At 30.7% G+C, this 15740-nt stretch overlaps 1 protein-coding gene across 1 annotated transcript in view; it reads right to left on the bottom strand.

Annotated features, from left to right (window-relative positions):
- Positions 1-426: 426 nt before the first annotated feature.
- The window catches only part of LOC118181349 (nephrocystin-4-like), a 109117-nt gene continuing 93803 nt past the window's right edge, over positions 427-15740 (bottom strand). The window contains exons 26-28 of the mRNA XM_035350476.2: positions 11617-11757; positions 10412-10547; positions 427-3860 (exon numbers count right to left, since the gene is read on the bottom strand). Coding sequence (XP_035206367.1) covers positions 3624-3860; positions 10412-10547; positions 11617-11757 — 514 coding nt within the window. The 3' untranslated portion in view covers positions 427-3623. The remainder of the gene's footprint in view (positions 3861-10411; positions 10548-11616; positions 11758-15740) is intronic.

The following is a 15740-nucleotide window of genomic DNA, read 5'->3' as shown; positions in this document are numbered from 1 at the left end:
ACTTGAATGGGCTGATCATATGGCCAGAATGCATGAAGATCGGTATTATAAGAAAATCTTTCTGGCAAAGTCCATGGGAGCCAGATCTCAGGGTAGACCCCTGAGGAGAAAGATGGATTATGTTAAAAATGACCTAAACATTCTAAAAGTCAAAAACTGGAAAACGATCGCCAAAAGCAAAAATGCCTGGAGAAGGCTACAGCCCACCCTGGACTGTCCAATAAAGAAGAATACAGACATAAACAAATTTCTTTATTGTAAAATCTGTTGACTTTGAATCAAATCTTATGATTTAGAAATAAATAAATTTTCATATCATAAAGTGTATTTTAATTAATGCATGGGCATTTCTAGGCAGTTTAATTCAAATACACGCAAAAAATATTGAATTCTAATTATTTTATGATACAGACATGTACATAAATATAAGCAGAACACTTTCCTTTATTCCACTGAAGTATTCATTTATATTACCAACACACATATTGTAATTATTTACATTAATTTTCATTAGATTTCCATTAAGCATAGAATCCAGATGTAAGTGATGGTTCCGCTTTTTTGTTAACAGGCATAAATTTATTTACATATAATACAAGGATTACAAGCATAATTATTAGGCAAGTGCATAATTGTTAGGCTTACAGGCAGAATTCAGTTACTGAATAACTCCAGAGACAGGAAGCTCGTAGCGCCACATGAAACACTTTACAAAAATATTTTGGATTTTCTTGTATACCTTTAATCACTACACATATACTACAACTTGATTTTATCTTGTGAAAATTCAGTTGGATTCTTAATATAGCTCCACCATCTAACCGCACAGCCTCATAACAATTACTATATTCGAATGAAGCCTTAATTTTCTTAACAAGGTTCATGGAGATAGAATCACTTTTAACTATAAAGAAAAATATCCACACTATAACGTATTATTTAAATTCGAATTGTAGCCAGATCTATGATGAAAAACTTAAAACTAAGTCTAAAATACATGTAGAATTAATATTCGGTTACGAAGATGAAAACGTGTCTTTTTTACCCAACTTGGAATATAAAAATTTCTCATCTTAAAATACATTTTCCCCTCAGTGTCATCATTATTTTTATTACGGTGACAACCACTTTTTTCCAGCGCAAATTGATCAGCGCACAGAAAAACCATAAATGACATTGGAATGATATAAGTGTGATGACAATTGCTGGCATAAAACATTTGCAACATTGCAAATGTTTTATGCCAGCAAACATTGCAAAAAAAAAAAAAAAAAAAAAAAAAAGGTTTGTAAAGGACCAATGACATCACAAAAGAGGACGTACACATCAAATCCACGTGATTTGTTAGAATTGAAAGATGGAATAAAACGTTAAGTTATACAAATTCCTATTGCGGTGTTACGGTCGACATTTTCAGCAATCTCCCACATGGAATGTATTATTGGCTGTGAAGGTGCGCGCGTGGAAAACTTGCAATTCCAATAAAAGTTTCACCCTATCTCCTCTTCTGTATTATCATTGGCCCTTTGGAATGCTCTTCTTTGCGAGTTGTTTTAAGCCAACAGTTTTCGTCGAACGTGTACCGTTTCCAAACCATTTATGTTTTTTTAATGCACTGATCAATTTGTGCAGGAAAAAAAGTGGGTGCTGCCATCCGAAAATTTGGAATTTTTTTTTCACTGTAATCATAAGAGCTCTCTATTATTTTAAATTAACCCAATCTAGAGCAAATTCCTTCAAAATAACAATATCTGGAATTTCATTTCAATTAGTTGCGTGAACAGGCCACTAGGGATTTATATATCGGAGAAGTATTTTTATGCCCACTTTGTACAAATTTTTACAAACAGCATATGCTACAAATAGTAACTATGTTATAAATTTTAAGTTTTTCCCTAACTGCATTTAAACACATATACATTAATTAAGGCAGATTTTGAACACCACTCTTCTAAAGCACTTTTAATTCAATGACTGAATACTTGCTTAAAAGCATAGTTATGCTTCGTTCAGACGACAGTTTTGTCATCGTTAAGGCATAAAAGTCATTACGGCCATTCAACCTGTTAATCAGAGTTTAAGCCACAGTCAATTAGAAAGGGAAAGTTGCACAAGCATAAACTGTAGCAGACTCAGTGAAACCACCGACTGATGTTTGCTTCATTGGGATTGGTTGGTTCTTATACCAAGTGGCATAAAGTTGAAAAGTTAGAACCAGGACTTAATTTCTAAAAGTAGAAGTACCAGAGCCCTATGGAAGACTGTCAGGAAAAAAGAACAAGTGTAAATAAAAAAATAAAATGACTATTAAAATCATTAATAATTTTAAAATTAAATAGTGAGTATCAAATTATTTGATAATTATTAAATTGATATTAATGATTAATATCTATTCATTATTATTTAATTAATTCATAATTATTTATTAAAACAATTAAAGTAATTAAATAATTTAAATGTAAAGAGATAAATTAAAATTTGATAAGCGATTTTTCATATAATAAAATTTTCTAGATCAAAGTTCTGCTGAAATAATTGCTCAGTTACATAAAAAAGTGCCGGAGCCTTCTTTTTAGGGCTCCGGTGCACTCTGGTTAGAATTAGAATATATCCCCAAAACTAAGAAGTACCAGTGCAATTTAAGCTATGGGTTAGAAAATTAAGATAAAATCCTTAAACCAGTTTTTCTGAAACAGCAATGTCTGGCTGCCCAAAACTCATATTAGACCACTTATGATTTTAAAACCACCATGTGAACAAAGCTTTAGGAAATGGCTGAAACCATTAATCATGTCTCATCACTGAAAGCATCACTTGGTGCAGACCGCAAGGAGGAAGCAACCCTCTAATACCACCACCTTAAAAAGAGGAGGCAAAGACATACATACAGAAAACATTACAAAAATCTAAGCCATCCGGTCTAACAGTCAGCTTAATTAATCATTATAAGAATTAAAAAGGCTTTCTTATTTGTGAATAATGATGCATCAGGTGAATGTTCATAAATTCAAATATAATTATTTTTGTTAACATTTTCATATTTTTTGTTATATTATTAACTAATTACAGAAAAAATATAACTATACACAATTTAGCTGAAAGTGAATAATTCAATATATTTTTTGGCCTATTGTCATTTTAGAACACCTGCATTTGTCTCTCATCTACTTTACTGCAATGCATTCATTTGTACTTTAGATTAATATGACAAACATCAAAGTCATTAAGGTCTAAGGACAAGCTTATAAACTTAGCAAGCTCATTAACAGTGCAAAAAAAAAATTCACAACTTTATCGATATCAATATGTCTGAATTTTTAACTTCTGAAGTTTTCATGTCTAGAAATTTCAAAGGAATCAGAAATGCTTAAAACACATCTACTTCCAAGAAGTAATAAAAATATATTACCTTTTTAATGGAAAAAAATTATTTTAAAAATCAGGTTCACTGAAAATATAATTTATATAAATAAATTGTTATATATATATATATATATTTTTCTGGATATGTTTCAGATAAAGAATACTGGCAAATAAAATGTTAATACAACTCTTTCAAATATTACTCTATACAGACTTCAGTGCTCATATCACATACATTATAAATGATTCCTGGATATATTTCATTGGCATATAACTTTAATACAATATGTTTCTTCATTTTTATCCTCAGAATCATTGAGATACAGAAAGAGAGTTTCAGTGAAAACAAAGTCCTGAGGTGGGAAATATAGTCCAATGTAGTAATTTTTCCCAGCAGGGATTGTAAATAAGTACTCTTTTAACCTCAGAAGATGTGGATGACTAGAATGCAGAACAAAACTTCGGCTCTGATGATAAGAATTTGTATATGTGATTCGCTGAAAGTTAAAAATAATAAATAAATAAGATTAATCAGATAAAATATGGCATATTAAATTTTCATTACATAAATATAAAATGCATACGAAAAACACACTAAGCAACAAAGTCTAGAAATGGCAAAACTTTTATAATTTAGAACAGGCATTGGAAGCAGAATTTAGAAAGGCACCAGACAGCAGAATTTAAGATCCACAGAGACTGCATCAGGTGAGAAAATGTTTAGTGCCAGCCCTGTGTATGATGCATTAAGACATATTAGATGAATCTTTTAAATGGTCAGTTTTCAATTTCTTTATTAATAAAAGAATTCCTTTCTACAATGCCTTTCCATATGATAAGATTAGAAGCATTTTTGATATTTTCCATGTTTGTGTCTAGTGAAAAGTAGAGAAAATAAAGGGAAGATAAAAATGTTAAGAAAACGATTCTAGTATCAGAAGTAAAACATTCAACTATAATGTATTCATTGTTCTTCCAGACGTTCTTCAAAAATTAAGAAATTACGTGTTAATACTAGGAGACATTTTTCAGTTTGTCACATTTTTCTGGAATCTCCTAGAATCGTGGGTCTATAAATCTTGCCATCATATCTTTCTAAACTTTTCAAGCTGCAATGTCTAAAATCCTAAAAAAAAGTACCCCTACCAATTCTGTAATAGCATAAAGCCAGAAATATTTTGGAAAAAAAAACGTAGGGAAAAAAGTGTAAAACTAGTTTTAAAGAGAAAAACAGGGTTTAATTTCTAAAATTAGATGTGCTGGAGCCCCTTGGAGCACCGTTAGGAAAGAGGTGTAAAAATAAATAAATAAAAATGACTAATATTAATATTAATTATTAAAATAATTCAGTAATTAATGCTTAAAGAAATTAAATAGCTTAGATAAAAAATTTAAAATAGGAAGAGATAAATTAAAATTTAATACGCGATTTTTAATATAATTTTATTATTAAAAATAAAATTTTCGAGATCAAATTTCTACTGAAATTTTGTTCAGGTACATAAAAGAAGTGTCATAGCTTTCTTATTTAGGGCTCTAGAGGACCGGAGCAGCGCTCCGGCGCAATTTAAGCTCTGGAGAAAACTGATGCCTATTTTGAGAAATCTGAATATTCTGAGACGATTACATGGAAAAAAAACTCTTACCATGAAAATATTAAAAAAATATTTTTAATTAATTGCATAGCTAGTTTGCTTTTGCTAAGAACTGTTTCGTAAATGGTGCTTTATAGCATTATATACCTTGCTTATTTTCCACATATAATAAATGGCCCGTAACGGAACTTTATAATATCACAGCAAAAAAATAAAAATGCTTTATTTTTATATTCATAAATATAATTCTAAATTATTACCACTATTCAAATGAAAGTTATCAATGTTACAATGTTCTACAAAAAATCAGATCTTAAAATCGCCAAAATCTTGATAAGTCGCCAAACTTAGAACGGTTTAATTAAAGAATTCACATAACAAAAAGCAAAAAGTTGTTTAAGAGTTCTTCATTAGAAAAAATTAAATAATTTCGAAATGCTTATATTTCACTTCTTGCTCAGAAACTCGAGTATCCCACCATTTATAATAGAAATAGGAACAAATTATAACCAATAAACCCATTCAAAAGATACCATGTTTGTCAGCAAATCGCCCCAAAAAAGTTCTTCCAAAATGTTAATTCATACTCAAAATGGCAGTGGTAAAAGCAGACAGAAATTTCAGATGATTAAAATTAAGGACCTTCTGTCGATTTTAACCGAAATTAAGGACTTTTAAGGACCAAAAATCGATTCCAAAAAACTTAAGGACCGTACGAACCCTGTTAATTATCGAATTTGCTAAGTGCATTTGGACTACAATAATATAAAAATTAATCAGAGCAAACAATTTCACTTCTCATGGATTTGAAAATATTTCATTGACTATGGATAGCAAAGCTACTGAATTGCAGCAAAGCTACTAAAGAATAGCAAAACTACTGAATCTTTGTTACTTTTTCTAACTTTTATTGATGATATTTATTTATTTTAATTTCTGTAATGAATATCATAGCAACAAAAAGGACTAAGACTGTTACATTAATCGAACACATTTTTATGAAATAAGTATTAGGGCTGGCAAAAACATTCTTTAATTTTTCCAAAATACTAGTACCATGGATACAAAAAAGAGCCGGAAAATGTGTAGAAAGCATAAAACTACCACAATCATATCGCCTGGATCAAAAAGTCAAAAGAAAGCTTTAACGGTATTTTATGAACTCACAGATACATACGTGAAGAAATTAAAAACATTTCAACAATTGACTCTTAAAAAAATATGGCATTTAACATGAATACATATATAAGAAAAAGCACTGATATTTAAAAAAAAAAAAAAAAAAAAACTCTTCATATTTTAAGTATTCTATCCTAAAATTTTGTACACATGCTGTGAATACACTTTTTCTTTTAATGGCCAGGCACTTTATTTAACCCCTTAACTGCCGCGGGCGTATATATATGCCTTGCTCAGCTGATGCATTAACTGCCCCGAGCGTATATATAAGCCCTTCCAAAATACTATCATTTCTTTGCGCTGCTATCCGTAAAATTATTCGCAAAGCTTTGGAATACAACATCACAATAACCTTGACAAAGGAGGATACTATTTCAGAGAAGTGTGGGGAGAAAATGGAGAGAGGAATGTGTTTAAAGCGGTGAAAGCTAGGCAACACTGTGAATACAAAGTTTAGGCCTATAAAGCAGAAAGTTCCTGGAGTCATTGCCTTCAACATGAAATAGTGAAAAGCAACATGAATAAGCAAAACATTACAATATTAAAATTTAGACCTGTTCAAGTGACATTCCTCTTCCAGCAACAGTAATGTTTTCTGTTATATGCATATTGTGTCACCAGAATTTGAAATGAAACTCATGCGGTATTGTATTCAATTCATACTCCTCCATAAAAATTGGTTCCACTAAAATATAATGCGAAAACAACTAAACTTGACTTACGTTCACCTGACTTATCTCCATCTGAGTTTTATAACTTAACCCTCAAACAGTTATAGACATAAAATTCCACACAAAAGGAGAGCTTTCCAATTTGTTACACATGAAAATTTCCACCAGCTCTTAGATGCATCCAATTTAACCCTTTCGCCGTCCTCTCCTGTCCGCGAAAATCCCCCACCCCAGCGGCTGTCTGTTTTTCATAGCGTGTAATATTGTTTTCCCTGTACATCATAACTTTCCATACATGACGTTCATAGTGGATGAATGTCAATGAATATTAAGTAACATTATAAGGAAATAAAGCATAATGGGAAAATAATAATATCTCTGTTTATTTTCTAACAGCAGGATAATTTGATAACATCTGATCCAGGCAGTCCGCTCCTCCCATTTTGTTGTTGTAATCTTTTACAATTATTGGTTTTTTTACAGTTCTTTTCCGTGTTCCAACATTAATCATTAAGTTATTATGGACTGTACTCATCAAACATATATCCTTCTTGTCTTTCCAATTCACAACCTCATTTTTTCTCTTTTTCTGCTGAGTAGACGTTGAAGCTATCTCTCACTATCTTGTATCTTATGTAAAATGGCGCGAATATTCATAAAACACGGGGCAAATTCAATTAGAAATAGAATGTCTGATTAGTGCTATCCTCTAGGAGGTATTAGAACAAACAAAAATAAAAACTCAAACAAGTAAACATTTAGGACACGTTTTAAACGTTCAAAAGTTTTAAAATGTAGAAGAACGCTTGAGGCACGTTACGGCCGCCCTGCGGAAGTTTCACTTGAATGCGCTAGACGCGTTACGGACGACAAAGAGGCAAGGCTGGATGTATAGTGGAAAAAAGGAATCAATGTACAAAGTGATAAGGCCGTTTTGGAATTATGACCAAGGAAATACCATTCATTCATGACATTCTAGGCGATTTTAAAATTCCTACGCCAAACTTGTAATACTTTGAGGGTTAAAATCCAAGTTGAATGGGCTATGATTAAAAGATCCAATGCCCTAATTTGTAATAAATAAATTTAAAAAAATTATGAAACAGCAAATTTTGTCCAGCGACTTTATGAATACTTGCACAATTACATAATTATCAAAAGTAAATATTTTGAAGGGAACATAAAGGAAACATTTATCTCTTGACTACTCTTTCTCAATAAAATAAATATTGGGATATTTTAAGCTGATTTATTTATATTAACAATAAAACAAATATACTAGCTTGTCATAAGGAGAAAAAAAATGGCTACATTATTCAACACCTAGTTTTCTGCCTAACTTTATCCATGAGAATTCAACATAGAATTTGTACTAATATCCATTTTTAATTGCTAAGATTTATGAAAGTGCAATAGTAATTTAAGACCAATCAGTCACAAGAAACACAATTTTTGAATTATTAGCAATAACCAAAGAGGTTTTCGACATCCCATTTTATCAAACACTTTCAGAAAGAAAATGAAGTGACTCACATGCCAGAAAAGCAGTGAAGAGTTAGCGTAACCACTTACCTCCACCAATACAAGCATGTTGCACACATGCAGCAATCACAGGTCATCTATGTCAGACAGAAATGGTCATTCAAAGCAACTTATTCATGGTTGTTTGCTATATGACTTAAGATTGATCTGTTAAAGCATCAAATACTTCACACATTTTGGGATGATGCCATGAATAAAAACACTTTCAGATCAGGAGATCTGAGCTTTTATGATGGAACCTACAATGGGTAACCATAGCTGTTGGATGATGACGTCCCGCAGGCAATTACAGAGAAGGACGGCAGTCAAATGGTAAACTTGCCAAGTTTACATGGAAACAGTCAGATTTCACCTGGTGAAGGTGTACAAGTGTAATAAGTGGTATCCCTTGCATTGATAGCAACCAACAAGGCACCAACAAGTAGCAGCCTCTTTGTCCTTGTTGTCTTGACATTGCAACATACTCATAATTGGTTTAGTGATCATGAATAACTAAAAGTGGGTCCAGTATGATATTACATACCAGACATTGGTTGTCACCACATAATCCTGTGCCTCACACCTCAAGATTACTTCTGCACCGATGCAAGATCAACTCTGTGCCTGGCGGGCTAATCGCCAAGTGGAGCATTATGAGCTACTACCATCACTGCAGACTTGTACTCACAACAGTTGCAATGGTAACAACAAGCATTGCAGCAGGAGGAGCCAGCCTTGATTAATGGCAAGGAGGTACTGTACCTCCATGACAATCTGAGACATGTGGCAATGACAACTAAGGATACCATTCAGTCACTTGGCTAGAAGACCCTGTGCCATCTACTGTACTCACCTGACTTAGCCCCCATAGATTACCACCTGTTCCATGCTTTGAACACTCAATAAGAAATTTTTTAAATAAGTGTTTTTCTCAGTTAGTTTTAAATAATTGATTTAATAAATTTATCAATTTGATATTACATTTTTATGCATTATTTTTTAATTTTACATAATTATGAACTTTTATGTATTATGCATTTGAGCAATGCTACTCAGAATACATTTTTACCCAATCTTACTGTCAAACTAAAGGAAACACAATACTGTTGCAGCTGTCACTGGTGCTTGGATAAAAAAATTGCTCTTCCCCCCACAGTTTAAGTAATTCTCAAGAACATTTATTAAATATGAATTTTTTCCAGACAACCAATGTATGTTTCGAACTGTTTTATATAAATGTTTTCTAATAAATTTTAATATCGCACTCAGTAAAAGTCACATGTATGTCTACAAAATAATTACACAGAAAGAGAAATATCAAGAGAGAAAGTTGTCCTTGGATATGGGGATTGCACTTGCCTGCGTTGTGCAGTCGTTAAAGATGATGCAATGTTATATATATCTGAAAATATTTAAATCCTTTTCATTGTATTTTTTGTAATATTGTGTATTAATTTAATTATTTATTTATGTGTTTTATATTTGTGGCTATATATTTTTTATATCACTGTTTGTTTCTTATATGGAATTTTTGATTTTGTTGTTCTAAGCATGGCAATGTTCAAACTGATATACTCTTCACATGGCACAGATCCATCCATGCCTTTGACACACTATAAATATAGCTCAGGTAACTCAGACTTGTTTTTGACAGTTAGATTTTCAGGCAAGTTGTTTTTACATTAACCACTCTGTGAGTTTACTCTGTAAGTAATTTTGACAACAGCCGATTTTTCATGTACACAAAGGAATTGTTTAACATCTGCATTTTGCTTAAATTGAAGTTACTTATTGCGTAGTTTGTTATCAACTTTTATAATAAATTGTTAATTTCTTCCTGTTATGGAGTATTCATACAAAGAGATATCAATGAACCAGTAACCCACAACAATATATACATTTAATTTTACTGATATAATAATCTAATAGGAGAATCAAATAATATTAAAAATAATATAAATAATGATAAATGTTTTATATACTGCACATGTGAATTCTGAAGATTCTGATAATGATACTCACATATTTTTAATTAAAAACAACATATTAATTAAAAAGAACAAAACATTTTATTGTACCAACCTTAGTAGCTTCTTTTCCAACAGAAATATGAACTTGAAAAGCTTTAGATACGAATGGCTTTTGACATGAGAGTACAAGAAGCCACGACTGAAGTACTTGTTCTAGAGCTTGATTTACCATAGTGATTTGGAAATGCCTAAAAATGAAATAAACAGAAAAATACTAAAAACTGCCTAATTAACTTACTTCTCTTATACATTATTTTAAATTTATATTTCTATAGTACAAAATATTTCCCAAATCTATCACCTTTTTACAGTAGCACATTATGCAAGTGCTTAGAGTTATTTTCTGACTAATAGGAACAGTTAAAAATATTCTTAAATATACGATTAGTACAAATTACAAATAAATTCTGAATTAATGCTAAATAAATAGCTATCACATAAATAATTCATAGGAATAAATATAAGAAATTATAATTTCCTTAAATAAAATTAATTTGAATAAGTTTGCTATATGGATCAAAACATTTATAAACTTATCGCAGGCATTTTTGAAGAAAGAGCTACAATGATTAATAACAAGACCAAATTAAATGACTGAGAGCATGTAAATGGGATATTTACAAACTCTCAAGCATTTTGAACAAAGTGTTACTAAACATCACGATTAAATACCAATAATGGATAAGCATAATAAGTATACTCAAGTGAATTCTAATTAATCTTCGCTAAGCCAATTTGAGTTTTTGTAAAAAAAAGGATGTGCAACTGCTATTTCTTTGTTTTCTTTCGCATTTGGGGGGGAAAAAATGAAATCTGGGATCTGTCTTCTATGGAAGAGCAACCACTAGAGTATTTACTATAAGTTATAGGACCCTGCCATAAAAAGCAAGGCATTAATGAGGTGCGATATTACTTGAAAGTTGATAAACAATGGAGATATCACATGAAAAATTACTGACAAAGCATACATCATTCAATAAAAAGATTTATGCCAAACAACATAATTTGTATCTTTTAAGTATCTAAATAAATAAAAACTGATATGCTGTTTTAAACTTTTATTAATATGACTGTCACAAGTTTGTTGGGATCTTCAGTTATTTTCATCATTAGAGGTAGAGTATGTAAGTATATTAAACAGAAGGCAGACAAACTTTCTAAAAACTAGTTATTACAAAAGCTAAATTTCTGATTAAAAAAGCTCAAAACTTGTTAGACATAGATATAACTTAAAATAAATTATTATATTTTAATTACTTTATTCCAGGCAAAAGTGACCTAACATTCATTGACAGCTCTTGTACTGCAAATGGTGATAACACAAAATGGTCAGATGGATGTAGCTGCAATTCATCTGAACTTGAAAAGCACTTAACCAAGTTGGTAGCATGAGTTCCTCTGCAAATTATAGAGAAGAAAACTGAACAAATATTTATGTAAGTTTTGTTATTCTAGTTTCAAATTTAGTTGCTAAAAATAAATTTCATCTACATAACAAGAAAATTGAAATATTTCCAGACTTTTAGCTGTAGGAAAAAAGTTAGCAATATATATCATGTAAAATAATATTAAGATGATTATGCAAAAAAAGTACTTCAATGAAAAGGATATTTATTTTCACAGTAATTAAGAAAGCTAAACAAAATAGTATTTAAAAATATGCTCCATCAATTTAGTAATGATTCTTTCAAATATCCTATTTTACTATTTATGTGTAAAGCAGTACTAGTAGATTTAGACAAAAATCATCTACAGTTACTTCTCACAGAGCAGGCTTATTTTTGTTTGCATGTTTCCTTTATGTATACCTCTTGTCTTTTATGTGTTAGCTTCTCATGCTCAATTCTTTCTTATAGTGATTTCTACCTACTTTTTAAAATTTCACTTCATCTGTAAATATTACAGCAACCCTAAATTTTCCACATGTTTTCTATGCATATGTGTTTGGGCTTTTATGTGTTAATATCACATATTCAATTTTTCATTATAGTGATACTTCATCTGCTTTTTAAAATTTATATGAACATGTTGCTTATTTTTAATATACCACCAACTGAAAAAGATACTATTCTTTTTTTCTCAAGGAAAGGAAATTCTACCATACACTAGGCTTTGTAAGAATGATCTTGAAAAGAAACTCTGCAACAAACCTACATGGTATTGTACAGTTAAATACTGTCTAAAAATTAAGAAAATCCATAATAGCAACTACTTTTATAGATTAAAAAGTCCTGTGTTATTGCATTACATTTTACCTGTTATTAATCAGAAGAAATGTCACCAATGAAGATGTGTGAGAAACAAAAATTTGTAATAACAAAATCTTTGATTAGAATACATTTATGGAAGAGATTTGTTCCAAACATCCAATCAAATATCCAAATTGGAGGACTAATAAGATTATTGATATCAATCAGAGACTCTTTAAACTTATGAAAAAATGCATAAATGAGCTTCCTAATAGAAATTTGGTGACATGCAGAATGAAACAAGGGAATATTTTTGGTTGCTATTCTAGAGACACCGAAACAATTTTTCAAAACATGCTGTTTGGAGTCCTAGCTTGCTTAATTTATGAAATGGAATTGTAAGGGACCCAAATATTGTTTTGAAACTATTCTTGCAGCAATAGAAGAATCATGGCTGCCAAAAATTTCTCATATTTAGATTGGCATTCTTTTGATAAATTGGTCATCATTCATTTCTCCTTCAAACAACAAGATGCTATAAAACTACATTTAACTCAGCACTCTGTGTACTGGTAGGAACACCCCCTTGCACATCACAGCACAGACTAAACTTGCAAACGAAGGTATCTTAAAACTCATAAAAAATTATAATATAAAAGAAGAAATATGATTCCTCATATAACCCTTATCAAACACATACAAAAATCTACTATTCAATCTGAAACACAAAGAATCACATACGTGTATTTATAAAGATGCTTGCAAAATGGAAACAGGTGTAACAGGTACTTGTGTTATTCTAAAAGCTCATCAAAATAAAGTAATTCTTGAAAAATCGCTTACAAAATGAAAATATTATATTTCAAGCAAAAATCTCCGAAAGCAAAATGGCCCGCATATACTGCATTGAAAATAATCACAAAAATGTTAAAATATACACAGACTGCTAAATCCTGAATACCAGCATTGAAAAATATAAAAAATAAGTTACTAATAATATAATAAACTTCTGCTATTACAGCATCTCATCCCATTATTTGCTTCACAATATCTTGAGTAAAAGCACAGGAAATGCCTGGAAGAATATTAGGAAATGGCAATGTGAATAAAGCAGCAAAATTTGCAATAACTTGTGAGCAAGAAAAATTTTTGATCTGCCTTGGTCGAAACCATATCTTAATCGGAAACCTAAATACCTATAAAAATAACTATGAGAAGAGGAATGTCAAAATGGAGAAAATAAACAATGTGTTTTTTATTTTGTCCCAATAGTTAATATAGAAAGAATTTATGTTTACTGTCATATAAATTGTATCTAAAAGTACATGGCCCCTTTTGGTCATCTTGACTGCAAATGAAATTAAATTGCTCATATTTTTTAAATTTTCCTTTTAAATATTTTGACTGTGTATATGCCAAGATGACAAAGTAATTTATTTGGTCTGTTTTAAATAATTATTTTTTATGCATAACTGTACATACCTAGAATTATGGCTAGTATTTATTTTGGCTATTCTTCTTCCCTGTACATGTAAAGGCTAACACAGTTTGCAAAGCAATACCTTGATGCCATTTGTTTGGATTTTATTTTTATTTTCATTCCAGATGTTATTTAACATCTGGTTGGAATAGAAGGCTTTCCCTTCCCAACATGGATCAAGAACACAAGGGAACATAGGCAAAATGTAATTCTATTCTTAATGACATGTAGTGAATTATGCAACTTATACATGTAAATGACTGAGACTTTATTGTTTACTGTTAATCCTACAATGTTTATGTCATTCTGATTGTTATTTTTCCTTCTATTCACATCAATGTAATGTTCAATTATTTAGTCACTATAGTGTTTACTTACATTTGTAACAAATTGTGCATCTGTTTATATATTTATCTGGATTTTACACTGCTTTAATTAATTTTTCATTTATGTATATATTTTGTTGTATACAATTTTGTCTATATATTTCGTATGTATCTAATTATTCATTTATGTATATATTTTCATTTATATATGTATGCTGATTTATGGAAAAAAAAGGCTGTCCCTTCATTTTCTGTTTTAGCCGTCACGATTCTCCCCCTTTTTTGCTTTTAAGTTTGCAAAGCTTTCTCTTTAAAAAATGTTTAATTAATTTTGCTGTTTGGTCTTCCTTCTCATATCCCTTTTGTTGACAGTCTTTGCATCATTTTACCTATAGATTTGGGGGGGGGAGGCTGTTTTTAGCTGTGCAGGCTCTCCCTTTCTATTGCTCCTTCCCCCTTTTTTTGTTCCCCCCCTTTTTTTTAACTGTAAAGGTTCTCCGCTTCTTAGACCAGTTTTTAGCTCTTTGCTTCTTCTCTTTTTCAGCTCAAAGGCAACTCCTCCTCTTTCAGCCATTTGGTTTTCTTTGAGGCCCCCTTTCTCAGCTGAGGTGCTCTGCCTTATTTTTTTAGCCTATTGGCTTTTGTCTATCTTAGTAGTTAGCACCTGTCTCCTCTAGCCTAATACGGAGGGAGATAATAGAGTGTCTAGAAGCTTGGATTCAAACTCACTTACTGGCAGTAATCATTACAAAACACCGCAGTTGCTTTTAGTAGCAGAAGTGGTTATAAGAGTTTGATATTGTTTCCCTTCTCAAAGTAGTAATGTCCCAAATGGATTTCATGTTTGTTATCTGAATGTTTAATTAAGTTCTTCACATTTGGTTTGCCATTGTTTAAGGCTTCTGACAATATTTTTTATCATTAAATTGTTTCCTATTAATGATGTCATGTAGAAATGTTGAGTGAAGATATTAGAAGAAGAAATAATAAAAGTTTTACAAGAATTATCTCATGATAATTCTACTTTGGAAATTAGTTCTTATGAAGAATCAAATACAGGAATATATTCAATTTCATCTGATGAATATTGGATTATTCCAATTACAACAAGTAAATCCAATTCATTAAATGACAAATCTATTATTCCTTCTAAAGAAAAGTTCCAAAACATTTCATGATCTGGTTCTAAGGTATTACGAGACATTCGTCATCATTTTTATATTGAATAGATTCCAAAAATAAAATTCTATCAAAAGAAAATTAAACACGTCAAAGATTTAACCTTGAATGAAAATTTAGTCAAAGAAGACAAAGACTTCAGAGGGGTGGAACAAGCCATTGCCCATTAAGAAAACAAAGACAAATTAGGTGCTTTTAAAATGAAGA

This window comes from Stegodyphus dumicola, chromosome 1, assembly GCF_044657685.1.
Source record: "Stegodyphus dumicola isolate Sdum_Otavi_A_Nest chromosome 1, ASM4465768v1".
NCBI classification, from domain to species: domain Eukaryota; kingdom Metazoa; phylum Arthropoda; class Arachnida; order Araneae; family Eresidae; genus Stegodyphus; species Stegodyphus dumicola.
Note: the sequence above shows the minus strand (reverse complement) of the source record. Positions and strands in the feature narration are given on the sequence as shown.